Source organism: Gadus chalcogrammus, chromosome 14 (assembly GCF_026213295.1).
Source record: "Gadus chalcogrammus isolate NIFS_2021 chromosome 14, NIFS_Gcha_1.0, whole genome shotgun sequence".
In the NCBI taxonomy this organism is placed as follows: domain Eukaryota; kingdom Metazoa; phylum Chordata; class Actinopteri; order Gadiformes; family Gadidae; genus Gadus; species Gadus chalcogrammus.
In genome coordinates this window covers 26,177,867-26,205,312 of record NC_079425.1, presented here as the reverse complement: position 1 = coordinate 26,205,312, position 27,446 = coordinate 26,177,867, and the positions used below count along the sequence as shown (strand labels likewise).

The window sequence follows — 27,446 nt, the reverse complement described above, 5'->3', positions numbered from 1 at the left end:
ACACACACACACACACACACACACACACACACACACACACACACACACACACACACACACACACACACACACACACACACACACACACACACACAGGGCTGTCTCAGGGATTTACAATATGCATGGTACTGCTCACCACTGCTCAGCTCCCCATCTCTCTTAAAGGAACACAGAGCCATATTTTAGGCTAAAAATATCCAAGATATATTATAGTAATACGCATGTGTCATATTGTGATGGTAATCTAAAAACAATGTGAAAGTGATCTCCTGGCCAGACCCCTCCGTCGGTGTGACCCCTCTGTCGGTGTGACCCCTCTGTCGGTGTGACCCCTCTGTCGGTGTGACCCCTCCGTCGGTGTGACCCCTCCGTCGGTGTGACCCCTCTGTCAGTGTGACCCCTCTGTCAGTGTGACCCCTCTGTCGCTGTGACCCCTCTGTCACTGTGACCCCTCCGTCGGTGTGAACCCTCTGTCAGTGTGACCCCTCTGTCGCTGTGACCCTTGACCCCTCTGTCAGTGTGACCCCTCTGTCGGTGTGACCCCTCTGTCGGTGTGACCCCTCTGTCGGTGTGACCCTTGACCCCTCTGTCGATGTGCCCCCTCTGTCGGTGTGACCCCTCTGTTGTTGTGACCCGTGACCCCTCTGTCGGTGTGACCCCTCTGTTGTTGTGACCCGTGACCCCTCTGTCAGTGTGACCCCTCTGTCGGTGTGACCTCTCTGTCGGTGTGACCCTTGACCCCTCTGTCGATGTGCCCCCTCTGTCGGTGTGACCCCTCTGTCGGTGTGACCCCTCTGTTGTTGTGACCCGTGACCCCTCTGTCGGTGTGACCCCTCTCCAGTGGTCCCCACTCCGTACCTGAAGCTCAACGGGGAGACGTCGAAGGCGGCCCTGGCCCACGAAGACTGCCCCGACATCGACCAGGCCATGTCCACGGAGGAGGGCGCCGTCTTCAGCCCCGCCCAGGAACACGCCGACCACCCCTGCTTCCTGCTGCTACCGGCTAGTCCCGCCTCCTCTGGGGGCAGGGCAAAGAGAGGTAGACCCCCGCGTGCACGAGGCCCCCGCACACAGGCCGCCGCTCGCTCTGCTTAACCCGTCAGACGGAGGCTAGCTATCATTCGTGAGGGTAGTTAGGATGGACCGGTCCCGACACGGTCTGCATCCGGTCTGACCTCGTCTGACCCGGCCTGGACCCGGTCTGGACCCGGCCTGGACCCGGCCTGGGTTCAGATCCACTCCGTTAGGCCTCATATCTTTGTGACTAAACCACCTGTTTTCATTCATCTTGAAGGCTGGACACCAGGAGGAGAAGAGCAGACAGACAGACAGACAGACGGACGGACGGACGGACGGACGGACGGACGGACGGACGGACGGACGGACGGACGGACTGACGGACGGACGGGCGGGCGGGCGGGCGGGCGGGCGGGCGGGCGGGCGGACGGACGGACAGGCAGGCAGGCAGGCAGACAGACAGACAGGCAGGCAGGCAGACAGACAGACAGACAGACAGACAGACAGACAGACAGACAGACAGACAGACAGACAGACAGACAGACAGACAGACAGACAGACAGACAGACAGACAGACAGACAGACAGACAGACAGCTCTCAGGGAGATGCTGTTCACATATCAGCAATTGATTTTAGGATTTAAAACGCAGATTGAATCCAGTTGATCGTTTTGTTGACACTCGTTTAGTTTAAGGCCTTTACTCGCCGTCTTATTCATCGGTTTTATTTCCAATGCATTTTATAATCTCTATTCATGTCACTCTAGTTTCCATCACCTCCACTGACTCCTCCCTCCCCCCAAACTCCCCCCTAGCCCCCCTACCCCCCCCCCCCCCCCCCGTGCCCCCCTCTCCATCACTGGTTGTCTACAGACAGGCAGGCTAACTTTGCCTTCTTTCTGTTGTATCTTAGTGGTTGTTATTTTCCCCTCACTCCCGTCGGCCCGTGGTCTTTCTGTTCATCTACATGTCCTCCTCACCCTCTCCCCCTCACTCCCTCCCCCCTCTCCCCCGGGGCTGTGGTCCTGGGTCTAGGCTCAGAGGGTCTTGAGCTCCTAGGCCCTTCCCAGCTGCTATCCTCTGCTGCAGATCGTCTGGTTGGTCCAAGCCAAGTCCTTCATGTGATGCTGGTCGACCAATCAGACAGTCGCAGCTGACCTCTAGCAGTCTAGACGGCGTCAACTGACCCAAGAGAAGTCTCAGGGCGGCTAACCCAATCGGAAGCTCTGAAGTGCTTCTGTACTCCGGATCCTAGCTGTTCACATTCAGCTTTGCTTTTTATGTGTTAACCAATCAGATTAAGGCAACAATAAGCCTCACATCTCCCTTCTCTCTGAAGAAGAGTTAGCGTTAGCATAGCGTACTGGGAGGCTAAGCCAGGATAGCCCAGGTCGCTTCTCCAGGGAAGCCTTCAGCCCCCCAGCTAGGAAGGGTCTCCCGTGCAGGACCGATGTAGCACCTGCAGCCCTGGTGGACCGAGCGACCCTGAGCTCGGCTCTGACCTAGGATCAGGGGGCCTTCCGTTTTATTATCTACAGACAGCAGATTTCACTCATTCACTGTTCCCCTGGTGATGTGAGTCAGTGGATTCAGAGGGGTCGAGGCTGAAGGCCCAGTTAATTGGTTTGGGGGGGGGGGGGGGGGGGGGGCTCCTGGGCGTTCCACCTTTGCCTTGCCGTTCCCTCTCAGTGCCGGTCGGTGAAACCCACCAGAAGCCCTGTGGTGCAATCGACGCCGTGCAATGCAGACATTTAAAACGAGCTGATTGTCTCACCTGCTGCTTGCATATTGCATTTCATTTCATTTCTAGTACTAACACCTCATCAGCCACATAGCAAACACACACACACACACACACACACACACACACACACACACACACACACACACACACACACACACACACACACACACACACACACACACACACACACAGACTCTAACGTCTGACTCTAAACGTGCTATAACGATATCGGAGACAAAGATGGATGGAGAGAAAGACTCTGGTAGGCTGGCATCGCTGTGTTTATCCGTGTAGGCATGTGCCAGGTCTCTGCTTCCTGCATGTCACGCAATGCGACAGGTAGGAGGGAGGATGGACTGACCTCTTGTAGGCCTCCTCCGAGCCTCCTCTGAGCCTTCTCCAGCTGCCAATAGACCAGCCCAGTGCAAGATGGTCAAATATTTGACCAAACTTCAGACACAGCATCATCTAGATTCTAAGGGTGAAATACCACAAATTGTGCTACACACTGGTGGTTCCACAAGCAAGTCAGTGCATTCACGATGCATTGTGGGAAAAAAATAAACATGACAAGTGGGATAACAATTGCAACCTACAACTTAAATACTCCGAAACTTTGACTCCAGTAAAACCACACGGTTACTTCTGTTTGTGTTCCTGTTGTTAAACCACATGGACGCCGTCAGGATTCTGTTGGCTGGAATGTCTACAAGTTCCTCATTCATAGACTCTGCTGTCCTTTTACAGCGCTGACCCCCCCGCAGCTTCACCTTCACCACTTCCTGTCTGGCACATTGGTACTTCCTGTTTCTGCTTGGGAGGTCTCCCTAAAGCTCTTTCAGCGCTTTTGTTGTTGCCTCAGCGTTTTCTGTCTGTTGGGGCCGAGTTATCTCTGGGACAAGTCGCGTGACGCTATGTTGTCGTCACTTCTGTCTCGCTTTGTCCCCCGAGCAGTGTCCCGCTAGCCCGTCTGTCTCTCTCTCTCTGTCTGTCTCTCTCTGTCTCTCTGTCTGTCCCTCCATCTGTCCGACCCGTCTGTCTCTCTGTCTCTCTCTCTCTCTCTGTCTCTCCGTCTGTCCGGCCCGTCTGTCTCTCTGTCTCTCTCTCTCTCTCTGTCTCTCCGTCTGTCCGGCCCGTCTGTCTCTCTGTCTCTCTCTCTCTGTCTCTCCGTCTGTCCGGCCCGTCTGTCCGTCCTTGGTTTCTCCTGCTCTGCGGTTTCCATCTCAGAGCTCCGCCCCTTGAACCTTCCCCTCTGAACAATAGCCCTGCACCCCTTTAATGGCCGGGGAGTTTCCCACTGACCCCATCAAACCAGGACAAGGACATGTTCTCTTTGTGTGAGAAGTAATTCTCCAATAGAGGGAAGCTCTCAAGTCTGGGCGCCTTTGTCCGTCTTTCTCTTCCTTTCTCTTTGTCTCTTCACTCTGTTGTCCTTCAATTCTTCACACTTACCAGCTCCCTGTCTCTCTCTCTCTCTCTCTCTCTCTCTCTCTCTCTCTCTCTCTCTCTCTCTCTCTCTCTCTCTCTCTCTCTCTCTCTCTCCATCTCTCCTCTCCTATCCTGAGAATGTGACGGGCGTGGTTGATGCAGCCGTGATCTCTGTCCCCACCCTTTCCCAGATGCTTGGGATTTCAACGCTGTCTGATTTAAATACATACCGACTGAAGTTCTGCGTGTGACCTGAAGTCACGACTGGGCCAAGTCCTTCTCCCGCTCTCTCGTACCTGAGGCGAGGACAGACGCAGCCCGCCCTCCTCCACAGACTCCTCCCACATTGGAGCGTCAACAACAGGGTGTTTAGGGTTCCTTGATGGTTCCTCCGGTCCAGATGTTCTGTGAATGTCTCTTGAGAACACGACCGTGTGAGCAGGCTCCGTCGAGTCAGTACAGGAGGAAGGCGGGTCAGAGGTCTATGAGGGAGCGCTGAACTGGTTTCAGTGTTAGTGTTGAGTGTGTTACTTTGCAGCCGCAGGCGCGGGTTCTGCTGGTATCTAGCTTATGTTGCACGGTGCACCCCCCCTTCACCATGGCACTAATGCTGTTACGATCGGTACGACCATTGCTTTTTTCTCTTTTTCCTCCTTCTTTGCACACAATCCATGTAGCTATCTGATGATATGGGGTTAAAGATCAATATTGAATATTGAATGAATTTAATATTTTTCTTGTTTGTTGTTTGATTCGATCTTTGTTTACTTTAATTTAATTATTTGGTTTTATACATTGTCATTTTGATCAGCAATCATGTGTTGGACAATTAGTGCAATGTCTGTCCTTTAATTTAGTCTCTCTTGTTTGTTTTTGTTTTTCATGAGACAATAACATTGTTGTTACTGCCATGGTATGAAGATGAACCAATATTGTTAATTGATTCACAGATTTTCTTATTTATCATTTATTTATGGTATCACTTTTATCCATGCTTCCAATGTCAATGTAAATGATTATACAATATATATTTTGTATAATCTTTGTATTTTTGTAATTATAATTTTTTTTACCCAAAAATATTCACAAACCACGAGCACCTCATAACGCAAAGAGCCACCACAATGTGCTCTGAACTGAAAAGCTAAAGATCTGATGCTCTCACAGTATCGGAAATCCAACACATGCACATTGATATGCAACGTGGAACTGAAAGAAAACAAATAAGACCAAAGACCGTCCTGAAATATGCATGAAATAAACTGTTCGTACGAAAGTAGTATTTCTGCTTCTTTTTGTTAATTTAACGAAAGAATCATGAATGCCCCTCCTTCTCCCTCTGTTGAGCTTCTTTGTTTCTTAGCAACCTGTGAGATGACCTTTGACCTTTGGCTCTGAGGTGAAAGGTCGTAGCAGGATCCCGGCGACCGACCAGGGCTGCATGGCGGAATGCATCTGCAGCATGGGCCGATGATGATGATGATGATGATGATGATGATGATGATGATGATGATATTTACTGACTCATTCCACCGAGGAAAACGCAGGTTCATGCATGCTTTGCCAGAGCATTCTCCGTAAGATGTTTGGCACTCGCCACCACCTCCACCCCCACACCTCACCCCCCCACCCGTAGAACCTCTGTCAGACACCTTCACGTTTGCAGGCTTGATATACGGTAGAAGTTCCCCCACAACAACCTGAGATGGAGGCGGAGAACAATCAGGAGCAACATCTGTAGTTCTGTATATTGGACACGTTTCAGAGGACACTCAAACACCCTCACACACATTCACATGCCAACCTCAGCTCCATGCTTTATCTCGGTCAGAGATACTATGTTGTGTACTATATGTTTACTTTTTGTAACTCTAGTTCTTTTTGACCATGAAGTAAGATCAGTCAGATCATATATCATCATATACCCAGCGTGTTGTGGCTCAGGTCCCATCGCTCGCTGAGGGCTGACCTCTCCTCTCCTCCTCTCCTCCTCTCCCCCTCTCCTCCTCTCCCCCTCTCCTCCTCTCCTCCCCTCCTCTCCTCCCCTCCTCTCCTCCCCTCCTCTCCTCCCTCCCCTCTCCCCTCATCCTCTCCTCCTCTCCTCCCCCCGTCCTCTCCCTCTCCTCCTGTCCTCCCCTCCTCCCTTCTCCTCTCCACCTCTACTCCTCTCCTCCTATCCTCCTCTCCTCCTCTCCTCCCCTCCTCCCCTCTTCTCCCCATCTCCTCCTCCCCCTCTCCCCATCTCCTCTCCTCCTCTCGCCCTCCTCTCCTCCTCTCCTCCCCCCGTCCTCTCTTCCCCTCTCCTCCTGTCCTCCCCGCCTCCCTCCTCCTCTCCACCTCTCCTCCTCTCCTCCTCTCCTCCCCCAGGCTCTAAGCGGCGGGGGCGGACCAAACGGGAGAAGCAGTCGGTGTGTGTGATGAACCAGGGCGTGCCCACCACCCTCTGTCGCGGCCACACCCTGCCCTCCCCCCCTCCCAAAGCGCCGTAGTGGGGGCATGAAGTAAGTCTGGGGGGGCAACGGACCCCGTAGGAGCCCCCCCCTGTGGGTCTCTCCCCGTGTGTGTGTGTCCGTCGCTGTGTGCCATCTAAAACTCATTTGCATAACGGGGCAAGAGGCCGTGCGCCGAACAAATTGAAATATGAATATGGACAAACAGGGATTTACAATACATAATATGGATGATATTCAAGCATCGGTAAAAGATATAAGCAATGACTGACAGAGTGTTACTGCTGGCCTGGACCGTGTTGCTCACACTCGTGTGTAATGGCCGGACACATGGAAGTGTGTATGTGGGGGTGCAGATGGAATTCTGTTTGTGTGTGTGAGTGCATTTGTTTGTGTGCGATTTCTGTTTGCATGGGTGTGTTTGTGTCTGTGTGTGGGTGTCTATGGGTTAATGTGTGTGTATGCGTGTGCATGTACGTGTATGTGTGTACACAATCAACCCTCAAGCTCCATCTCTGCCCGGACGCTGTGTCTGTCCTCGTTGTGAGAGGCCGAGTGTGATGTTCCATCCTGTCTGTTGGCATGGAGCCGGCCCTCCAGTACCTCCTGTGGAACACAGCCGGCGCGCCGTTGGCTAGTTCTTCTAAAACAAGGGGATATAGCGGCCTGGGGGAGGAGCGCTGTGATTGGTCGGTTTCAGGGTAGCATGGGGTCTTTTTGAAACTATCACAATGTATGCGTCGATAGACTTTCCTCTATTAGCATGGTTATTTATAAATTATGTACATTTATACTTTACACAAAATGTAATATTTACATTTTATTGGAAGAATGTCACCTCTGTGTTTGTTTTGTAAGTGTCCTATGTCCCCCACTAGACGTAGGACTGAAGGACCAGCTGTTTAGCGAGTACGTTGTGCCATATTCAATCTTTACCCAAGAGCAGAAGCTGCTCTGACCAGATCAGGCAGTCCTTGAGTTGGTCAGGGTGGACTCTCCTCTCTCTTGTGCATGATGTCAGGTGATGTGTCTATGCAAGGTATGATTCATGAGTTAGCTTTAAGTGAGTGTTGAGTGTTCTTGAATTGCATTACTGCTTGATCTGACTGAGAACACTTCACATTGGAGCCAGAGGCGAGATGCCCACGGAGGAGTCTAGGGCTAACAGCAATATCACCACAAACAAGGTTTTTATATGACCTATTTAATATGGATTCATATTTTCATGAATTAACATTTGGTATTCCTGGTAAGGGCAGGTTTGCTTTTTTTAGCTCTTTATCGATCTATCTTTCTGTCGATCTACCTATCTATCTTTCCATCGATCTAAAAATCTATCCATCTTCCTTTCTATCAATATTTATATCTATCTATCTATCTATCTATCTAGCAATACTAATCTCCGCTTTGCTCTTAAATTATAATTTCGAGTTTAATTTTATTTTCCCTGAAGAGACCCGATCACATCTGTTGAAACAAAAGAATCACGGACGCATGTCTGGTTATGATTGCTGAGGCAATTGTGTCTCATTTATTTTGTGTGTTGTAGTTTTACAATTGAAATAGAAATTAACAATTGAAATGAAAAATAAAGTATGCATCTATATTGTTGTTTATACACGTTGTCCTCTATTCTGTGACCCCCTAAGGATCAGTGTTACCTCCTAAATCCTTGTGGATTGTGAAGGTGAGGCGTGTTTGTTCAACTCGCTGGACCCTCTCTCTCCTAGCAGACACTTGAGGAGAAAATGTCCCGGCCAACAGTAGTGCCAGGTCTAATGCTGAGGACAAAAGGTTTCACTAGGATGCTGGCATTTAGGATCATGATGCCAGTCCTGTCCTAGGCGTGTGTATGTGAGAGAGGGAGAGAGAGGGAGAGAGAGAGGGAAAGAGAGAGAGAAAGAGAAAGAGAGAGAGAGAGATGCGAAGGGAGACAGAGGGAGTAAAGAAAAGAGGGAAGAGGTAAGAAAGGAGGCATAAAAGAAAGTTGGTCAAGCAAGAGTTGGTGAAGCAGCCACCTAGTTTGGTCAGGTTACCATGACTACACACCGAGCCAAGGACGCACGATTCAGAGGACCCACTAGCCAGCACCTAATTTATTTATTATCTATTTATTTATTATTATTAAGTTACTTGCCTATTTAATTATTTTTATTTATATATATTTTGGACTTTATATATATGCATTTATAGATCATTTGTATGTATGTATTTATTTATTTACTTATGTATTTATTTATTTATTTTCATCAACTCAGAGGTATTTAAAACTCTTATGAATGGACTGGATTCTTCTAAAATGGTCTGCTTGGAGGATTATAGAATTAATGATTAAATTAGGGTAAAATAAAGTAAGATGGACCTTACTTTATGGACATTACAGGTCATGATGTTGGAGAACAGCTGCTTTGGAATAGTTTAATAGACAGGAAGGATGAATAAAGCAACAAGCTTCTACAACAGCATTACAACTGCAAAATGTGGTTTCACATGCTAAGATACAGATGATAGACAAAGACACATTACAGAAGCTACTCTATGAAGCCCAGTTACCATAACTACCTTCTGATGCTCAACAAACTAAAGCTCTAAAATCAAAAGGGACACCAGCATCAAGCTGTTGTGTTTATATTCTCATCATCTTCTCATCCAACACGTTCATCGGTACAACGACAATCACAACACTTATCTTACACCAGCCACCAGGACACGCCCCCCAGCCCCATGACCCCGCCCACACCCACCTCCTGACCCCCCCACCGACATGACCCGCCCCCTACCTCCATGACCACGCCCATGACGCAACCCAGCCCCGTGACCACGCCCACATACATGACCACGCCCACCTACATGACCCACCCCCTACCTCCATGACCACGCCCATGATGCACCCCACCCCCATGACCCCTTAACCCCACCCCTCCTCAGACCCCACCCCCTGACCCCGCCCCTCCTCAGACCCCGCCCCCTGACCCCGCCCCTCTTCAGACCCCACCCCCCTCAGACCCCGTGGTGCACTGAGAGGCGGTTCAGGGCGTCGCCCACGATGTCCAGCTCGTGCCGGAGGTCCTCCACCACGGAGGTGATGCTGCTGGTGTCCTTCAGCACGTCCACGCTCTGCGTGTACGGGTTGTAGCGCACAGTGAATGGACGACGGATCGTCTTGGCAAACTCCCTAAGGAGACACATTAACATTTACATTTACATTAACAATTACATATAGGGCGTTTAGCACATGGTTTTATCCAAAGATACTTACAATAAGTGTAAGGGATCATATATCAACCAAGTGCTAAGCTTTAACAATCATTAGGTTAACCCATTCCCTGTATACAACACAGCTAGGTTAAGATGATACACAATGCCAAGTACGATTTTATGTGCAAAGATTTACAACACACAATAAGTGCGTACATTAAGTGCCAGACATGGGACCATATGGGAGAGACGTTGTTCAAGTCTTTCTGACACAAGATATAGTATATTGGAAACCAGACGGCGTGTTTGGATCAAACCGGATCTTCGTCGGGTGCTGGTTGAGATCTATTGGGATCAAAACACTGTTTTCCTTTTGATTGGTTGATCAAAACACTGATCTTCTTCTGATTGGTTGTTCTAAACCCTGATCTCCTTTTGATTGGTTGATCTTAACCCTGATCCCCCTCTGATTGGTCTAATCTAAAGTCCTTGGTAGGAGTAGCAGGCTACGGACTCTCCTGGGTCTACCTCACATGAGCTTCACTAGGACAGTGAGGTGAAGGTCATTCTGAGTTCTTCAGGGTGTCGTGGTGTCACCACCGTCTGGACGGCGCGCTGCTTACCTCATCTTAGCCTTTGCCTCCTCAAAGCTCTCGGACACAAAGTACACGTCTTGGAAGGTGGTGATGATGCACTCCTGGTTGCAGGTCACCGCGGGGTCGAAGGTCAGGATGTGAGCGTTTTCAGAGAGCGCATGCTGAGGCAGAAACAGAGTCCACCCCGACAGGTTAACATCCATTACACACTTATTATATTATTGTATTATTATAAATGCGTGCTCAGTCGTATATTTATGTATTGAAATGAAAAGTTGTTCATTTACCCTTTTTCATTGGCTTATAATAATTAGTATATCTTTGTTTCTTTCTCCATTATTGTATTATAATGATGGGGAGTTAAACAATACAGATGCTTAATCATAATGTACCAAACTCAGCCTCAACTGCACATTAGCTTCAGCTGCCTTTGTTTTATCCTGAGGCCCTCGTCAACCTTTAGAGGGCAGCAGACGCCCTTCTGTTCACTGCTGTGTGCGATGCTCTGTACGCTCAGTCTGTTCACTGGTGCTCTGTGAGCCCAGTCTGTTCACTGGTGTGTTCAGAGTCTCAGACGCCCAGTCTGTTCACTGGTTTAGGCGGTGCTCTCTGGTCTGAGTCTCAGGCGGCTCACCTTCAGCTCGCTGATGGAGGACAGCAGGCCGGCGCCGTACGCCCTCAGCCTGCCTTCCTGTTTACAGAGACCGAACTCCACCGTGAAGAAGTAACACTGCAGGAGAGGGAGGAGGGGGGCACAGGACATAAGTTAGTGACCGAGGAGGAAGGGGGAGGAGGCGTGGGTTTGGTCGCAGGTCATTTAGCACAAGGTTTCATCCCAGGCTCCTTAGCCGTCAAGAACAGTTAATTAAAGTGTGCAGTGTACAGTTTATTAGAGTATACATTTTATCAGAGTGTACAGTGTAGAAAGAGTGTACAGTGTAGAAAGAGTGTACAGTGTAAAATAAGTGCACACTTGACGATAACTACAGTGTAAAGAGTCTAGCGTATAAACTGTGTAAAGTTAGTCATTCGGGCATAGTGTACACTTTAGACTGAGTGTGCAGTGAACAAAGTGTATAAAGTGTTTAGGATAGTGAGCAGTGAAGACAGTGTAGAGTGAACCATGAGTGTACAGTGACCAATAAGTGGAGAGTGCTCAGAAGATGTGTGCAGTGAAGACAGTGGAAAGTGACCAATGAGGGGACAGTGTTAAGGACAGTGTGGACAGTGAGTGATGTCATCAGTGGGGGGTCCGCACCGTGGCCAGTTTCTGCACAGCCTCGTCAGAGGCCCCCAGTGAGGCCAGTCCGATCTCCTGGGAGAACTGGGCGAAGCTCGGCTCGGCCAGCAGGGGGACGTGGCCCAGCAGCTCATGGCACGTGTCTCTGTGTGCAGACACACACACGGCACGCACACAAAAACACACACAAACGCACACAAAAACACAGACAAACACACACAGACACACACACACACGCACACGCAAACACACGCACGCGCACACGCACATGCCCACACACACAAGGGATCATATATCATATATTCAAAACTTGAAATTGGTATCTGTGAACCTGTAAGGTAATCAATAATCAGAATAAGTTTTTTTGGGGGGACGTGCGACGTCTGGCCTGCAGGGGGAGTATGGGCAGGTTGGGATCGCCCCGGATTGGCTGGGGGGGGTTGGACCTGAGTGCGAGCAGGTGTCAGCACTCAGGCCAATCAGGGAGTGTTTGTATTTATGTGCCTGCTTTGTGGTTAGTAGGGAGCGACCGGGGAGCAGAGAGAGAGAGAGAGAGAGATCCAACGCGTTCCCCACCAAAGATCACAGGTCGCGGATCGCAGAACGCGAGGACTCTCCTGGACGTTAATTTCAATTTTAGTTTCAAGTCTCTGTTTTGTTTTGCTACGCTTCCAAATAAAGACGCTCCCAGTGAGGGAAGACGAACTGTGGCCTCCGTGCGCTCTCTGACCTTGTTACAGTTTTGTTTGATGTATATCTGTATGTGTGTCTGTCCTCCCCGTGCGTGTGGTTACTCACGGCTCCGGGGTGTACAGGGGGTCCGAGCTGTGCCGGACGTACTGGGTGCAGTGGAAGACCCTGAAGGCCAGGCCGGCCAGGAAGTCCCTGGGGGAGAGGTACCCCGCCACCGGCCGGATGGTGAACCCCGAGCGCTCTGGGGCACGGGACACGGACACACACGTCAACACATACAGATGCGCACGCTTAAACACAGACGCACACACATCAACACAGACAGACGCACACGTCAACATGGACACATACGCGTCAACACAGACGCACGCGTCAACACGGACGCACACGCCAACACACACAGCGCACACGCGTCAACACACAGCGCAGAAAGGTCAACACAGACGCACACACGTCAACACACAGACTCACACAGCGCATACAACTCAACACACGCAGCACACACACAGGGGCAGCATCACGGCCCACTCAGACGCACACACCTAAACACACTCGCACGTAAACACACAGACATACCCACGTAAACACACACAGACATACCCACGTAAACACACGTACACATTCATGTAAACACACACAGATGCATTCGCGTAAACACACAGCACACACACGTCAACACGCGTCAACACACATAGAGACACGCACACGCCAACAGTAACACACACAGCGCACACACAGGGGCCGGCATCAACACACGCAATATATTCTCACATCCATAAAGAACAGGAACCACTTTTTCTTAATCTGTTGTACGTAAATGTACGTTTATGTTTCTATTTTGCAATAGCAGTCACAATTTTGCATATTAAACTTAAAAATAAATGTACCCAACACATATATATATGTATATATGTATATACATATATATATGTTGTATATGTATTTATATGTTTATGAAAACAAGTCTAAATCCTTGTGCTCTACCTGAAACCCAGGTCTGGCCTGTCTATTTATTGGTAGGACCTTCCCAGCCCTACCCTTGAGGAAGCGGGAGATGTCCTCGAGCTGGGGGATGTTGTCCTCCCTGTAGTTGCAGTACTTGGTCAGCAGGGGGAGGTTCTTCAGGTACTCTCTGCAGGCGTGGCTGGGGTACAGTTTGTTGAGCTCCCTGAACACCACCCCCCACGTCCGCACCTCCTCCTCCGTGAACTCGATGCGCGGGATCGGTTCTCCGCTGGAACGGGAACACGAGTGTTCAAATAAAACAGGACTTTAGTGGGAAGAAGGAATATGATAGTAGAGTGCTACATGGTCACGTGTAAGATATCAACAAGTTATTTCATATATTGCACATTTCCCACTGATGCCAGCTGAAGGTTAACTACTTACTGTTTGTAGCACATGGCCAGATCAGCGAAAAATTTCCGCCGCTGACGATACAGATTGTCTTTGAAACCCTGTGAAAGAAAAATCCCAAAAGTCACTCGTTAATTATAATGAGGCAGGGTAGGTATTAGGGGTAAGGAAGGGTGTAGATGGTGGAGCTACCCTCCGAGCCCCTCCACATGGAGGTACGTACCGGGTGGTCTGCATCCAGCTCGGATCCGTACATCAGCACCCGGTTGGCACACAGATCCAGATCGGAGATCTTCTGGGGGAACCAGGGGATGTCCTCTGTTTCTGAAACCGGGTGTAGCACAATGTTTAGAACGGTGTGTATTGTAGTGTGTATCACTATGTGTAGTAGTGTGTATTGTAGAGCATATCTCAGTGCGTATCAGTGTGCGTATCGCTGTGTGTATTGCAGTGTGTATTGTAGTGCATATCATAATGCCTATCACAGTGGGTAGAAGTGTGTACTACATTGTTTAGTACAGTGTGTATCACAGTGTGCATTGTAGTGTGTATGACAGTATGTATCACAGTGTTGATTCCAGTGTGTATTGAGGTGTGCCTCACAGTGTGTTTCGCAGTGTGTAGTCCAGTGTGTATCACAGTGTGTAGTTCAGTGTGCATTACCACGGTGACCACTGTGTTTGGAGATATTAAGGCATTTATCGTAAACAATGATTTGGCCTTGCCTCAAGCTCATCAGCCTTTCCTGCGCGAGGCGGTCTGAGGTGGTCGACAGGGTGAATTCATATCATTTTTTACCTTCCTCCAGCACGGCGCTTTCGTCCGGCGGGTCCATCTCAACAATGTTGGTGTGTTTCCGCAGTAAGTGGGTCAGCTCCTTGAGCTGCTCGTTGTTGCTGTCGCAATCCACAAAGATCTCAAAGTCTGAATTCCTGCGCTTGGATTTGCGGGACTCGATGTGGACCAGGTTGACGTGTTTGTCCTGCACAGATGTGACACAAAACATGCATGTAGCGGCGGCCTGGGGCTGGGGGACGGCAGAGCGGCTGACAGATATGAGTGACGACGGCTCAACTCCGGGGGATTGTCACATGGAGTTGGAGGAGATGGAATGGATGAGTTTAACATTTGCGTAATTACTTGGAACAGTTTGAGCGCCTTCACCAGGCCCCCGACCTCGTTCTTCAGGGAGAACACGATGGCCGCCCGGCCCTTGGCGGAGCTGTTGGGGCAGTCTGGGGAGGGGCTCCGCGTCTTGTTGTCTTTGTTTTCCTTGATTTTACCGAACGTCACTTTGTTTATCTGGGAGAGAGGAACGGGATTAGGCCGTACACAGGATGAAGGTGTCAGAAACAGATCAGATGCACGGTTTCTGTATAAAGAAAGGAAAACACACAAGGGGATAACTAGCATTTGCAAAGTACATTTGTTAGTTTACATTTCTTGTTGTAAAAACACATTTCAGCTGCTGTTCAAAAAAATTAAATTTAAGGGCAAGAGTTCAGTACAAAATTAAAGATTGGGTTCTTACTCTGTCGGAACAAAATAAATGCAAAGATAACCTTTTCCATTGTATAAAACAATCACAATAATATCTTAATGTATCATTTTTTTAATATATTTGTAGGATCTTTTCATGTCTTTGTGAGGAGGACAGTGGGTCAAAGAAGACAGGGAATTACTAATAGCATCAGACCACCGGTGACATCGAACCCGGGTCGCTGCGAGACCCATCACCTCCGTGGTCTGAGCCCGGAGGCACCGTCACTAACACAAGACCAGACCCTCATACACCTCAAGTTATTCAAATAGAAAATAAGCATGCAGCTCTCCGCTCCCCGCGGCCAGGAGTGGAACCATGTGACGCTAATCCCCTCTGGAGAACGGCTTTCCAGCCCCACGGTCGTGCCAGCCCCAGGCCGCTTGACTCGCCAGCCCCCAGGGTCTGCGCGTGCCTCCTCAGGCCGGTTCCTCTCCTGCATGGACCGAGGTGTGCGCGGCCATCTCATTGAAGAAGGAGGCAGCTTTAATGATAGTGTCCCTCTAATCCCGGTGGCCGACGAGGGATTAGACCTGGGTGTTAGCAACAACACCTGGGCTGCATTCCGTTCTCAGCCGGTTGACGTACACGATGTCTGAAGTGAACCATGAGGGGTTCGATCGATGGACGGAATTTTTATGGAAATGAATTAGCCAGATCTTTTGATCAGTTCCTTCTTGCATTTTAGGTAAAAAAAAGAAATCAGCATAGTCAACGGGATAAGATTGTTATGCATATTATTACACAATAACAATACATCAATTTCAGGGATGATTAGTGTTTGGTAACCTATTTCACAGAGCAAAATGATTATTGGATGTACCCTCATCCAGATTTAGGTGGCTCAGCCTGTGAGTCACGCACGGACATCCAGCCCGGTTGGTGCAATGAAACAACAGACCGGCTACTATAGTCACCAGTCTTCAACCACGGGTACCACTCCAAAAGAGTAAAAGTCACTCCTCACATGATCTGATTTCAAACAAGAAGAGAATAAACCAAGAACATGACTCAATCATTTTGTCCCTAATTCCATTTAGTCCCGCGTGTCCAGGGGTCAGAGTGGAGTCCTAAAGGAACCAAACACCAGCCCCGAGGCCCCCCGGCTCCTCACCTCGTTGTGGATCTGCTTGTCTTCGTACCCCGTGTTCACCGAGTCGAAGGACCGGCCCCGCCGGGGCAGGGGCCCCTCCGGCTTCTGAGGGAACATGGCAGCTGGACGGACCTGATGGAAGGAGACTGGAGATGGCCGCTGAGGAACTGAGGGGAGACACGCGTCGGAGGGTCTGAGCGCTGGCCGAGCGTGGAGCTGTGGGGCTCTGGATTGATCGTCTAGTTTGCGAGGCAGCGAATCACGCTGTGCTATTTATCAGTCCAAGGTGGGGGGGGCGGAGGTGTAGTGAGGAGGGAGTAAAGCGCCTGGGAAGGGAAGGGTGAGAGAGAGGGAGAGAGAGAGAGGGAGGAGGAGGAGGGGGGAGGAGGAGGGTGCATACACCTCACGCAGGGGGAGATTAGGAAGAGGGTCATGATTAGCATCATGTCTGCAGAATCACATGGCCTGACACACACACACACACACACAGAAGTGTGCACACACACACACATGCACACACATACACACAAACATGTACACACACATCACACAAACATGTACAGACACACACACAAACAACACACACACATGTGCACACACACTGATGGTTATTGGTTGTGCAGACAGGTATCTATCCATTCTGGATTTTTTTTCTCTACCGAATCCCTCCTCCCCATCCCAACTCTTCCACATCCTGTTCTCCAAAGCTATCCGTCTCTCACCCTTGTTCTCTCTCACCCCTCATTATGCCGTTTATAGAAACCTGATTGTGTGAGCGCTGAGCGACGACCAGAGAATAGGCTGCAGAATCAACAGAGAGGAAGGTCAGTCGGAAGCTACAAAACCACACAGGTCCATCTCTGGAGGCTGAGTGCAGTCAGCTGGAGACAGCAGCAACACTAACCTGAGTTCACCCTGGTGCTGGTGAACACTGGTCTGAGACAGAAGTCCCATTTGGTAAATGGTAAATGGACTGCAGTTATACAGCACTTTACTAACCAGTGGCTACTCAAAGCGCTTTGCAATATTGCCTAACATTCAGCCATTCAAGCACACATGAATGGCTGAGTCAACAACGCAGGGCGACAGCCAGCTCGTCAGGAGCAGTTAGGATGAGGTGCCTTGCTCAGGGACACCTTGCTCTACCTCCCGACCCTGAGTTCACCCTGGTGCTGGTGAACCCTGATCTCCCGGCCGTGCTGAGGCGTGTTCTGGGGCGTCTCTCCTTGGTGGGCTGGGAAGTTGAACAGATTCAAGCAAAGGACGGATTTCCACAGATGCTTTGTATCCACACAGATGTGGTGATCCAGTGTTAAACTTGTATCCCCCCGCCCCAGCACACACAGCCAAACCTTTGCAGCAGTACGAGTTGTTCCACGTCCATATAGTCATCTTCATCTTGCTGCATTACGACCTCCAGAGCATATGGTCTTCATGTCTCCTGGCTCATTAACAGTGTTGGGAACGTTACTTTAAAAAAGTAATTAGTTATAGTTACTCACTACTTGTTCCAAAAAGCATCTGAGTTAGTTACTGAATTACTCTATATTACTCATATTGAGTCAAACATATAAAAAAAAACGAAAGACGACAGTTCAAACCGTAGCCTATTTGGAGCGGCGTTTCTGGCCAAGACCGGGTCGAAAATGATTAACCAGCTGATCAACTGTAAATATCATCTGATCGCGCGCCTGTAATCTAAACAGAGAGGCTTGGCGGAGTAACGTAACCATGACAACAACTGTTTATCAAAATAATTTCATTGTGGAACGTGGATGCAAAACATTCTGAAAACGATAGTGTGGACGGAGATCATTTTCATTGCAAATGTGCGTTTTTACATTTACCCGGGTTAGTGTGGATCAGAGGTGTCAAAAGTATTCACATTCATTACTCAAGTAGAAGTATAGATACTAGCATTTAAAGATACTTCTGTAGAAGTTGAAGTATCAACTCAAGCTTTTTACTTAAGTAAAAGTATAAAAGTACTGGTTTCAAAACTACTTAAAGTATTAAAGTAAAAGTAATGCAAGGGTGAAAAAATGCCATTAAGGACAAAAGCTTAGGCCGGGCCACAGGGGCCTATAGATTACAATCAGCTTTTTTGCCAAGTATGCCCACACATACAAGGAATTTGGTCTCTGCATTTATCCCATCCGTGAATTAGTGACACACACACACAACACACCTCTATAGCACACTGCCCCACTTCCCCCAAAAAAACATTTTTCTAAAGGCCATCTAATGACTATACAACCATTTCAAAAAATTCTTCCAGGTACGGCCAGGGATGTAGAAGGGTTGGCTGGTCTTCTTGGCTACCAACCTCCTCACTGGTGCTTGGTTGGGACATTTCGCTCATCTACGTCTGCTATTTCGTAGCTGGAATGTGCCGCGATTTATGTCATGTCAGAGAATGTACAGGCTCAGGTCATGCGCAGGTGCCATGGATCGCGTATAAACCAATAGGGTGTCAGATGTTTCTATTCTCATCCAACCAATCAAATTCACTCTATCCGATGGCGCGAAAAATCTGGATAGGTTTTTTTGTTTGTATTTTTTCGAACGGCGGCAGAATAAAAACAAGCCGAAATTAAATAGGAGTAACGAGGCCATTTTTAAAAAGTAAGGAGTAGAAAGTACAGATAAGTGCGTGAAAATGTAAGAAGTAGAAGTAAAAAGTAGGCTGAAAAATAATTACTACAGTAAAGTATAGATACCCAAAATTTCTACTTAAGTAAGGTAACGAAGTATTTGTACTTTGTTACTTGACACCTCTGGTGTTGATGGGGCCTGGATTTCAATTTGCTTGGTTGCAAAGGCTGTGGAACATCTGCCAGATACTACAGAAAATTCCAACTTTTCATCGGATTGCTCCGGACTCGCCATTTCTGCTGCTTCATCGAATCGGTTTGGCGTGTGCGTTTGCGTGTGTGTGGCGCGTGTGTCCTGGCTTGTGTGTAAAAAACCCTGGCTCCGATTGGCTACCATGAAACATGACTCTGCCTTAGCCAATCATAATCGCTTATCTCGTTGTTATTCCACCCCGGTCTCCTCACTAGTTTGTGTTTGGAGCCAGGGGTGCGTTCGGATTTTGTAGTTTATTCAATCAATTCATAGTAAAAAAGTACTTTGTTGTAAAGTTACTCAAATAATAAGTTACTTTAAATTTTTGTATTGGAGTGCTTGGATCAATGAAAAAGACATAACGTGTTAGAATGCGTGAGTGAGTGAGGGAGAGAAAGCGATGCACTCCTAAAACATTTATTCACAAGTTGTACAACAAAAGCAATATGTACAACAAAAAATGTAATTTCATTTCAAACAAATTTGCATTTAGCTCTGTGCATGTGACAAAAGGCAAGAGCTTTGTAGGAACACAACCAATACACAAACGAGACAGACTTGGTTGGCTGATTGGGCAATCAGATTTATCCAGTCTACGCACATAGCATGCACGCACACTCACAGAGCCAGACACGACAATGACAAACACGTTTGTGAGTGGTCTGCAGAATACAGTGTAACATAGTATCTTTAGAATTATATAAACCAGGGGTTTTCAAAGTGTGAGAGAGTGAGCCCCCCCTCAGAGAAAATAATTCAGCTGAGCCCCCCCCCCCCCTCCCCCCAAAAAAAGAATGTTCTAAAGACCTGTGTTTTGAAAGCTATCTTAATTATTTTACACATTTTAAACATCTCTGATCATAATTTTAAACATATTTCTGAAACATTAAAACATCTTTGTGCGTTTTTAAACACATTTCTTAACACAATTTAACAACTTTATCTAAGCATGTTTTAGCTAAACCTTTTTTAAATACATTTGAACATCTTAATCTGTGTAAACTGCCAGTTTACACAGATTCATTCAGGGTCCCCGACTCTGAATTTTCAGAGTCGAATCAGATCTGTTTTCTCAGTCCAGAGATTCGACCATTCGGCGGGGTTTGTTTACCGGCGTTGCTATGGTGACCTAAATTATTATAAGCAACTGAAAACGATGCCGGTTTGAAACTAAAACTGTGATTCTGAAAAAAGTATAAATGCTATCAAAATTCCGTTTCGATAGTATTGAAGATACAAGTTTGTAGATTTGTAAACGATGGTAAACGGTTGAAAAATGAATGAGTTACGATGTCTAGAAGTAGGTGTATCAGAATGGGCTGACGTCTTCAATGAAAACAGCTGAAAACGAAGCGGGATGAAACTAAAACTGTGATTCAGAAGAAATTTTAAATGATATCGAAATTCTGTTTCGATATTATTGAAGATACAAGTGTGTCGATTTGTTAAATGGTTTGCACGAAGATAAACGGTTGAAAATCGATTTAGTTAGGTTACTTCTACAGTTGAAGTACGATTGATGATTTGAATCATCGACTTTCAGGTTTTTCTTCGGGTTTATTTTTTTCTCACGTCGCGCCCCCCCTGAAGAACTCTGGTGCCCCCCAGGGGGGGCGCGCCCCACAGTTTGAAAACCACTGATATAAACTATACGTGGACCGTAACTCCGCACCTGAAGGGAAAAACGGTCTGTCTAGTTACTGGATCAGATAAAATGAGACGGAGAGGTAATAAAGTCTGTCGGCACGAGGACCTTGGATTTATTAAGTAAAGTGGCAACGGTTATACAGAGTCATAAAGCGTGAGAAATCGAATATGTCTAAGTCCCTAATCAGCGCTGATGGTTCGTCCAGAGCTTCGCCTCCGTGGAAGGTCTGCTTCAGAAGAAGTGAAGAGTCTCTGTGTGACACACTCTTATGCTGTATCTTCCTCTTGGTGAGGTGTGTGCGTTTTAGGTGTGTGTGGTTCTGTGTGTTTTGGCTCCCAGGCCCTGAGAGAGCTTCGTAACAGGGGAGAGTTCCTTGTGTCTCCGGTGTCATAAATTAAAACGGGGAGTGCCCCCCTGAAATGTCTCGTGTGTGATAATTTAATGTGGCTCTCAGGCCCCTGGTGTGGGCAGAGGTATCTCTTGGTTCCTCCTAACGGGGAAGAGCTCTCAAAATGTCTCCTGTGTGATAAATTAATGTGGCTCTCCCGTTCTGGAGATGATACTGGTGCATTGTCTGAGTGTCCACAATCTGTCGGCCTGGGAGATGGGGCCTTCAGCTCCGGCCTTGACCTGACTATATATTATCATGTTTGTGTTATGTGTTAAAAGTTGACTATATTGTAACGTGACTGCCATGTGTTGTGCTCCTCAAGCTAGGGTGGGAGTTAGCTATATTTATATGTGCTCAGCAGGTTATTTTTCCCAACATATCCCCCTCAAGTCGTCGCAAGACGACTTTTACTCATTTGGGGTACGAGGGATAGGACTCCAGCACGGGACTACCATCATAACACCATTAGAAATAACAGAAAAGAAGGCAAATGACCATAAAAACAAACAACCATGAGCATGGGACTAAAACAACTCGCTGGACCGGGTGTATGGGGAACCACGTGGGAGAAACGCTACCCATGCTTCAGACATGGGTATGCCATACACACCCCACCTAGGGGGTGGCATCCACCCCGGCCTTACATCGCGAGCAGACAATACCAACAATACTGGCCGCAGATAATACACAAAAAAGAGAAAAAAAAAAAAAAAAAAAATACAACAAGCATACAACAATACTAAAACAAATATCAAACGATACCAAAAAAACAAAAACAACCAACAACAAAGCTGGCCACACAACAAAACCAACACCAAACCATAATAATAACAACGAATTGCAACAATAAAACAAACTCCGAACAATAACAGTATCAGCAAAAAGCAACAATAAGACTAACAGTAAACAATAACAAAAATGCAACAATCACACAGACACTACACAATAATAATCACAGGAAAGAAATGCAACCATGAAACGTGTCCCTAAATAACAATAATAATATCAGAAAGATATGAGGTACACAACGAATGGCAATCCCCCTCAACCCATCCCTAGATGACCACACACTAAGGATGTGAGGAGGAGTTAACTGGTCGTGTAACAATAAGCAATCACACGCATGGGGTATCCAGGGTAGGCACGGGGCACGGGAACAACTAAGAAACCACGGAATGGTCCTGAGCGTCATCACGGGCAGGTGGTCGCAAGGCGCCACCTGAGCATTAGACCCTTTTATTCAACTGCGCTCAGGACCTCATCTGATAAACGGGCAATCAAGGCCCCTGGAATCTCGCCCGTGTGTATCCCCGAGCTCCATCTAGTGGGACAGCGATATAAACAACAACATTTGCGTTCCCGGCGTCGGTTGCGTAGACGCGGGCATAGATATGGGAGCGGCTAAAAACAGTGAAGCGTACAGAAGCGAATACAGCCAGGGGCGCCCTCAAGCCTTAAGGGAACGGGCCGCAGCCCCTGGTGCCGGAACGCAGATCCCTGGTCCGGGCGACGTGGGTGCATCAGGTGGGAGGGGGGTGGTGCCGTTGGCGGGGACGGGAATGGGGCAGACCACCTGGAGAGGTTACTAGCACGTCACAGGCGGGGGGGAGGGGCGTGGTGGTGGGGTTTCAGCATACGGTGGTGGAAACAGGACGCCGGGGCCGGATGATCTTCATGTATTGGTGCGCTGCATTGCGTGGGGGCTCTTGGACAATGGTGCAGGGGGTCTATTCTATGTTCTCCAGCCAGATCAGGTCGGGCCCCTCTGGTGGTCCCTCGTCCAAACTCTCGATCCCCAGGTAAGCTTGGATGGCACCTGCTGCACCTGTAGCGCCCATCGCTCATTGGGCTCTCCATCCATCCTGTGAAGGGGTCATTAATGCCGGAATTCTCTCTGCCAAATCTAATCTGAGGGACTGTAACCCTGCCAGCACCCTGGCCACCGACCCATCCGGTGCTGTGTTATTGGGGATAAAAGTACAACATGTCGTCTTTATCATCCAACACACCCCTCCTTGCTCTGCCAATAGCATATCTATATCTATATAGTCCCTTGACCTTATCCGTGGAAAAATTGACAAAACGTTGCTGATATAGTATATACTATTTATCCAAACAACATTTTTGTTAATAGTGGACCACCAAAACAGGACTGATTCAAACCCTGCCGAAATCTAATTGCATCATCCTTGGGTAGTTGGTCGGCTCCGGGCGTGTCAGCATCTGGCTCCTCCTCTGGCCCTGGAACTTTGTGTTTCTCTTGCTGGAAGTACAAACTTATGTACAACAGTTAGATGTTCAAACATATTTTCCTTAATCCTATTTCTAATTACTCTAATGGAAGTCCCTTTTGGCACCCTCGAATGTTAAGTGAAGGCATGGGTCGACCCTTAAGCATTTCATGCGGGGTTAGATGCGTCGTTCTGTTAGTTTTCATGCGATAACTCATTAGTGTCAGTGGTAGTGCATCAATTCAATTTAGTGCTTGCCCAAATGTTGTTAATTCTTTGTCTTGAGCGTCCCATTCACTCTTTCCACTATACCTTGTGGTTGAGGATTGGGGCGTAATCTAGTCTTTATTTGACATGCAAATGTTGAATCACTTGTTTGAGTGTTCTCTGAATAAACGTTTTGTCTGAGCTTATTTCTGACGGAAGTCCAAACCTTGCCTTGACTTCTCCAGTCAGAAACTTGATTACTGTAGTCGCACTTTGGTCTTTTGATGGGACTGCTTCTACCCATCTGTTGAACACTGTATTTCACACTCATTTAGCTGGATGTCAATCATTGTTTGCAAGTATGGTGAAGAAAAACCTTGTTTTCTAATTATTATTATTATTATTATTATTATTATTATTATTATTATTTTTTATTTTTTTTATTTTTTTTTAATTCTCCTCAATACCTCCCCCCTTGCGCAATGGTCAAAACCATGCGCATTAAATGATAAGCCAATCTAAGAACGCCGTTGGTGCAACCAACGTCGAAACGTCTAACCTTAAGCATCAGCAAACTGAAACCAATCTTTTGGGAAGGGAAATCGAAACCAGTATGTCCAAATCCAAAGCCCAATATGGGTGGGTTTACCATCAGCCGCCTGAAACCACGCTGTTCCAAAGTCATGCACTAAACCGAAAAAACGTACATGCGTTAGTGGCCTTCTATACCACAAAGGTAAAATAAAATAAAATAAAACGCGACATGCCCCGTTCCAAGACCACCTCTGCTGCAAGAGCTGACATATCTGACTCCTGTTCCTCCTCCACCCTACATCCCACCCGGCACTTCCTATGATTGTTGCAGCTCGTGACTTCATGATCAAGTAAGCCAGTGCCCACAGCGACTCTGCCAAGTAATCGTGACTGTGCCTGCCTTAGGTCGTCCCGGGTGTCAAGGTGGGATCTTACCCGTCGTTGGCTAACCAGCCTTCCATACTGACTCGCTGCAGGATGCCATACCTGGAAGATACAATCAATCCCCCCCATATGGTGGTATAGATCGCAAAGTGGAGGGATGGAGACAGAGTCTTCAGCCCCAACTGCCCTATGCAGCCAAATGTGTGTGCGTAATGAATACTCCTCAGGGAAACTATAAAACAAAAAGTCATTTATCAGAGTTAAAATTATTAAAGTGTTTGCAGCAGCAGTAGTGGCATTTGAAAGGTAAACCCACTACTTCCGAATCCAAATTGACAACATAGCATGTAGGATCCCTTCCCAGCAGATGTGGCATCAATCCACCTGTCATCCTTGACCAAAGAGATACACCCCATATTTTAATAGGTGTAGTCCTACCTGTACAGTTTATCAAGATTACGTTTTTACTTTATGTATATATATATTTTTTAATTATTATCTCATCTTTATCATATCCATATTTATTCAATTATTCTTTCCTGTGTGAAAATAATATGAATCACTTAGTTAATAGAAACACCTTCTTTAGTCCAATTGCATTAGATTAGCATCACTGTTGTCCTATTAAAGTATCAACGTTATTGTCCTTATAACCTCCTCATGAACTTCGATGTTCGTCATCATGAATGATAACTGTTGTCCTAGGAAGACAAAAAACAAAACTAAAACTAAAACAAATTAGCCATAATGTGAATATCCACTGTGTGTCTCCCTGCTTCTCTCTCCCTCCTTCGGGAGAACACGCTCTCTCTCCCTCCTCAGTACGGGGTGCTGTTTGGTGCAAGACAACAGATAAGGGTGGAATGTGGCTTCTCTCTCTCTCTCTCTGTCTCCCACCCACGTTGGGTGCGGCCATAACGCCTTGAAAGCGAGTGTGCTCTGGGGGCTGGGTGTGAGAGAAACCATGGGTAGTTCCTTTTCTCGGCCAGCAGAGGGGTTGTTCAGGTGAAACCTATGGACAGAGACTACAAGGAACTTCAAACATGGCAGACAGGGAACTACAAATTGATCAAAGCCTGAAAACTCAACAGAGCTCTACCTGCATTCCTTGGATATGTGGTATTTTATGGCGTATGGCCACCACACGCTTTCAGTTGAACACACTCTATTTCCTTTCTCTGTACTGTGTGTTAGTGTGTCTCTCTGTACTGCCTGAATGGTGTAGCTCGACAAATGGGGGGGGAAATGTGTTCTCTCCTCTCACCCTTCCTCACTCCCCTCAGGGTCAAGCAGCAGCTAGGACCGTTAACAGATAAGCCTGGAATGCAACATCCTCAACTCTCCATCATGGAACAAGGCCTAATAACTATCTCTCACACACAAAAAGATCCTTCTGTCCCTTCATTCACAAATAACTTTTCACTTTAATATATAACTTAATACTGCTCCCCCTTTCCAAATTTCTATATACACAAAACTAGAAGCTGACCACCGAAATTGGTACAGGCCTCGTCAGGCCGAACCAAAACACCCTCACAGGTTCTAACTTCCATACAATTCTAGGGAGGGGAACTACAACATGAGGTGGAGTAGAGGACTTCAAATATGGTGGACGGGGACCTCAAATGGGAGGACTACACATATGGGAAAGGGGATTACACTCTGGGCCTGAAAACCATGCAGAGCCCCTTCTCGTGGTCCTGAAACAACCGTTCATTGTTAGAAAAACACGCACTCTATCGCTACCTCCAACTGTCTAGAGGGAAAATGGTCCCTCTCGATCGTCCTTCGACTTTAGCTCTCCTTGCTATCTCTCCTTGCTATCTCTCTCGCTCCCTCTCACACACACACACCTAAACAGACCTTTCTCATTCTGTCTCCTCCAAACGCACACACAGAAACATATCAACGGACCTCTCGTTCTGTCTCCCGCAGACGCACACACAGAACATATCAACGGACCTCTCGTTCTGTGTCCCGCACCCACACTAATCAGACACGGCAAAATAGCGTTGGGCATAACAAAGCAGGTAAGCGTTGCACACATAGCCGGGTTATCATTGATTGATTTATTTCTATATTTCGCCGGCCCACAAATACGCTCGTTCTCTTCTCTCTCTCTGGGCCTCTTACACACACACACACACACACAGCCACTCCGTCACTCTCTCTCTGGGCCTCTTACACACACACACACAGCCACTCCATCACTCTCTCTCTGGGCCTCTTACACACACACACACACTGTCTCTCTGTGTGTCACTCGTGCCCCAGGCATACTGTTTCCTCTGCAAAGGGAATCTAACCCTGATAAAGGACTCTAACCTTCTTACCACATAGAATTATTTAATACACATTCATTACTTGGCCATCGGTAGTCTTGTATCACTATGACCGATTCTTATAGGCCCTTCTCTTTCTTCTCATTCCCTCTGGGTTCCACCCGCGGCCCAGGCATCCCTCCGGGTTCCATTCTTGGCCCAGGCATTTATTACTAGGCCATCGGTAGTCTTGTATCACTATGACCGATTATTATAGGCCCTAGTTTTTTCTTCTCATTCCCTCTGGGTTCCACCCGCGGCCCAGGCATCCCTCCGGGTTCCATTCTTGGCCCAGGCATACATTATTCGGCCATCGGTAGTCTTGTATCACTATGACCGATTCTTATAGGCCCTATGGTCTCGAGGGTATTCTTTCACCATGCAACGAGCCGATATTCGATGTGTCACGCGTTCAGGGTCAATCGGGTTTATGGGGAAATGCTGGGATACAGTCCTATTCGTCCCCACGAGATATCCCGTAGCGAACCGCTCTCACAGTCTCACCTCCTAATGTGGTTCCTATATAAC

At 47.7% G+C, this 27,446-nt stretch overlaps 2 protein-coding genes across 3 annotated transcripts in view; one reads left to right on the top strand and one right to left on the bottom strand.

The window, feature by feature from the left end:
- Positions 1-6,678, top strand: part of LOC130402989 (potassium voltage-gated channel subfamily C member 1-like) — a 12,321-nt gene extending 5,643 nt beyond the window's left edge. Inside the window, exons 3-4 of the mRNA XM_056607084.1 lie at positions 857-1,039; positions 6,557-6,678. Coding sequence (XP_056463059.1) covers positions 857-1,039; positions 6,557-6,678 — 305 coding nt within the window. The remainder of the gene's footprint in view (positions 1-856; positions 1,040-6,556) is intronic.
- Positions 6,679-9,639: 2,961 nt separating this feature from the next.
- On the bottom strand, positions 9,640-16,501 carry LOC130403398 (tryptophan 5-hydroxylase 1-like). Of its 2 annotated transcripts, XM_056607735.1 has the most exons (11): positions 16,377-16,501; positions 14,863-15,024; positions 14,521-14,704; positions 13,946-14,046; positions 13,756-13,823; positions 13,404-13,600; positions 12,472-12,607; positions 11,692-11,818; positions 11,068-11,163; positions 10,461-10,594; positions 9,640-9,814 (listed from the first exon to the last, which is right to left on the bottom strand). In XM_056607735.1, exons 1-11 carry the CDS (start codon positions 16,470-16,472, stop codon positions 9,640-9,642), a joined length of 1,476 nt encoding a protein of 491 aa, XP_056463710.1. In that variant the 5' UTR covers positions 16,473-16,501. The 2 variants fall into 2 exon arrangements, with proteins under 2 accessions (XP_056463710.1, XP_056463709.1); XM_056607734.1 differs by lacking the exon at positions 16,377-16,501 and having other exon boundaries at positions 14,863-16,292.
- Between the last annotated feature and the right edge of the window lie 10,945 nt (positions 16,502-27,446).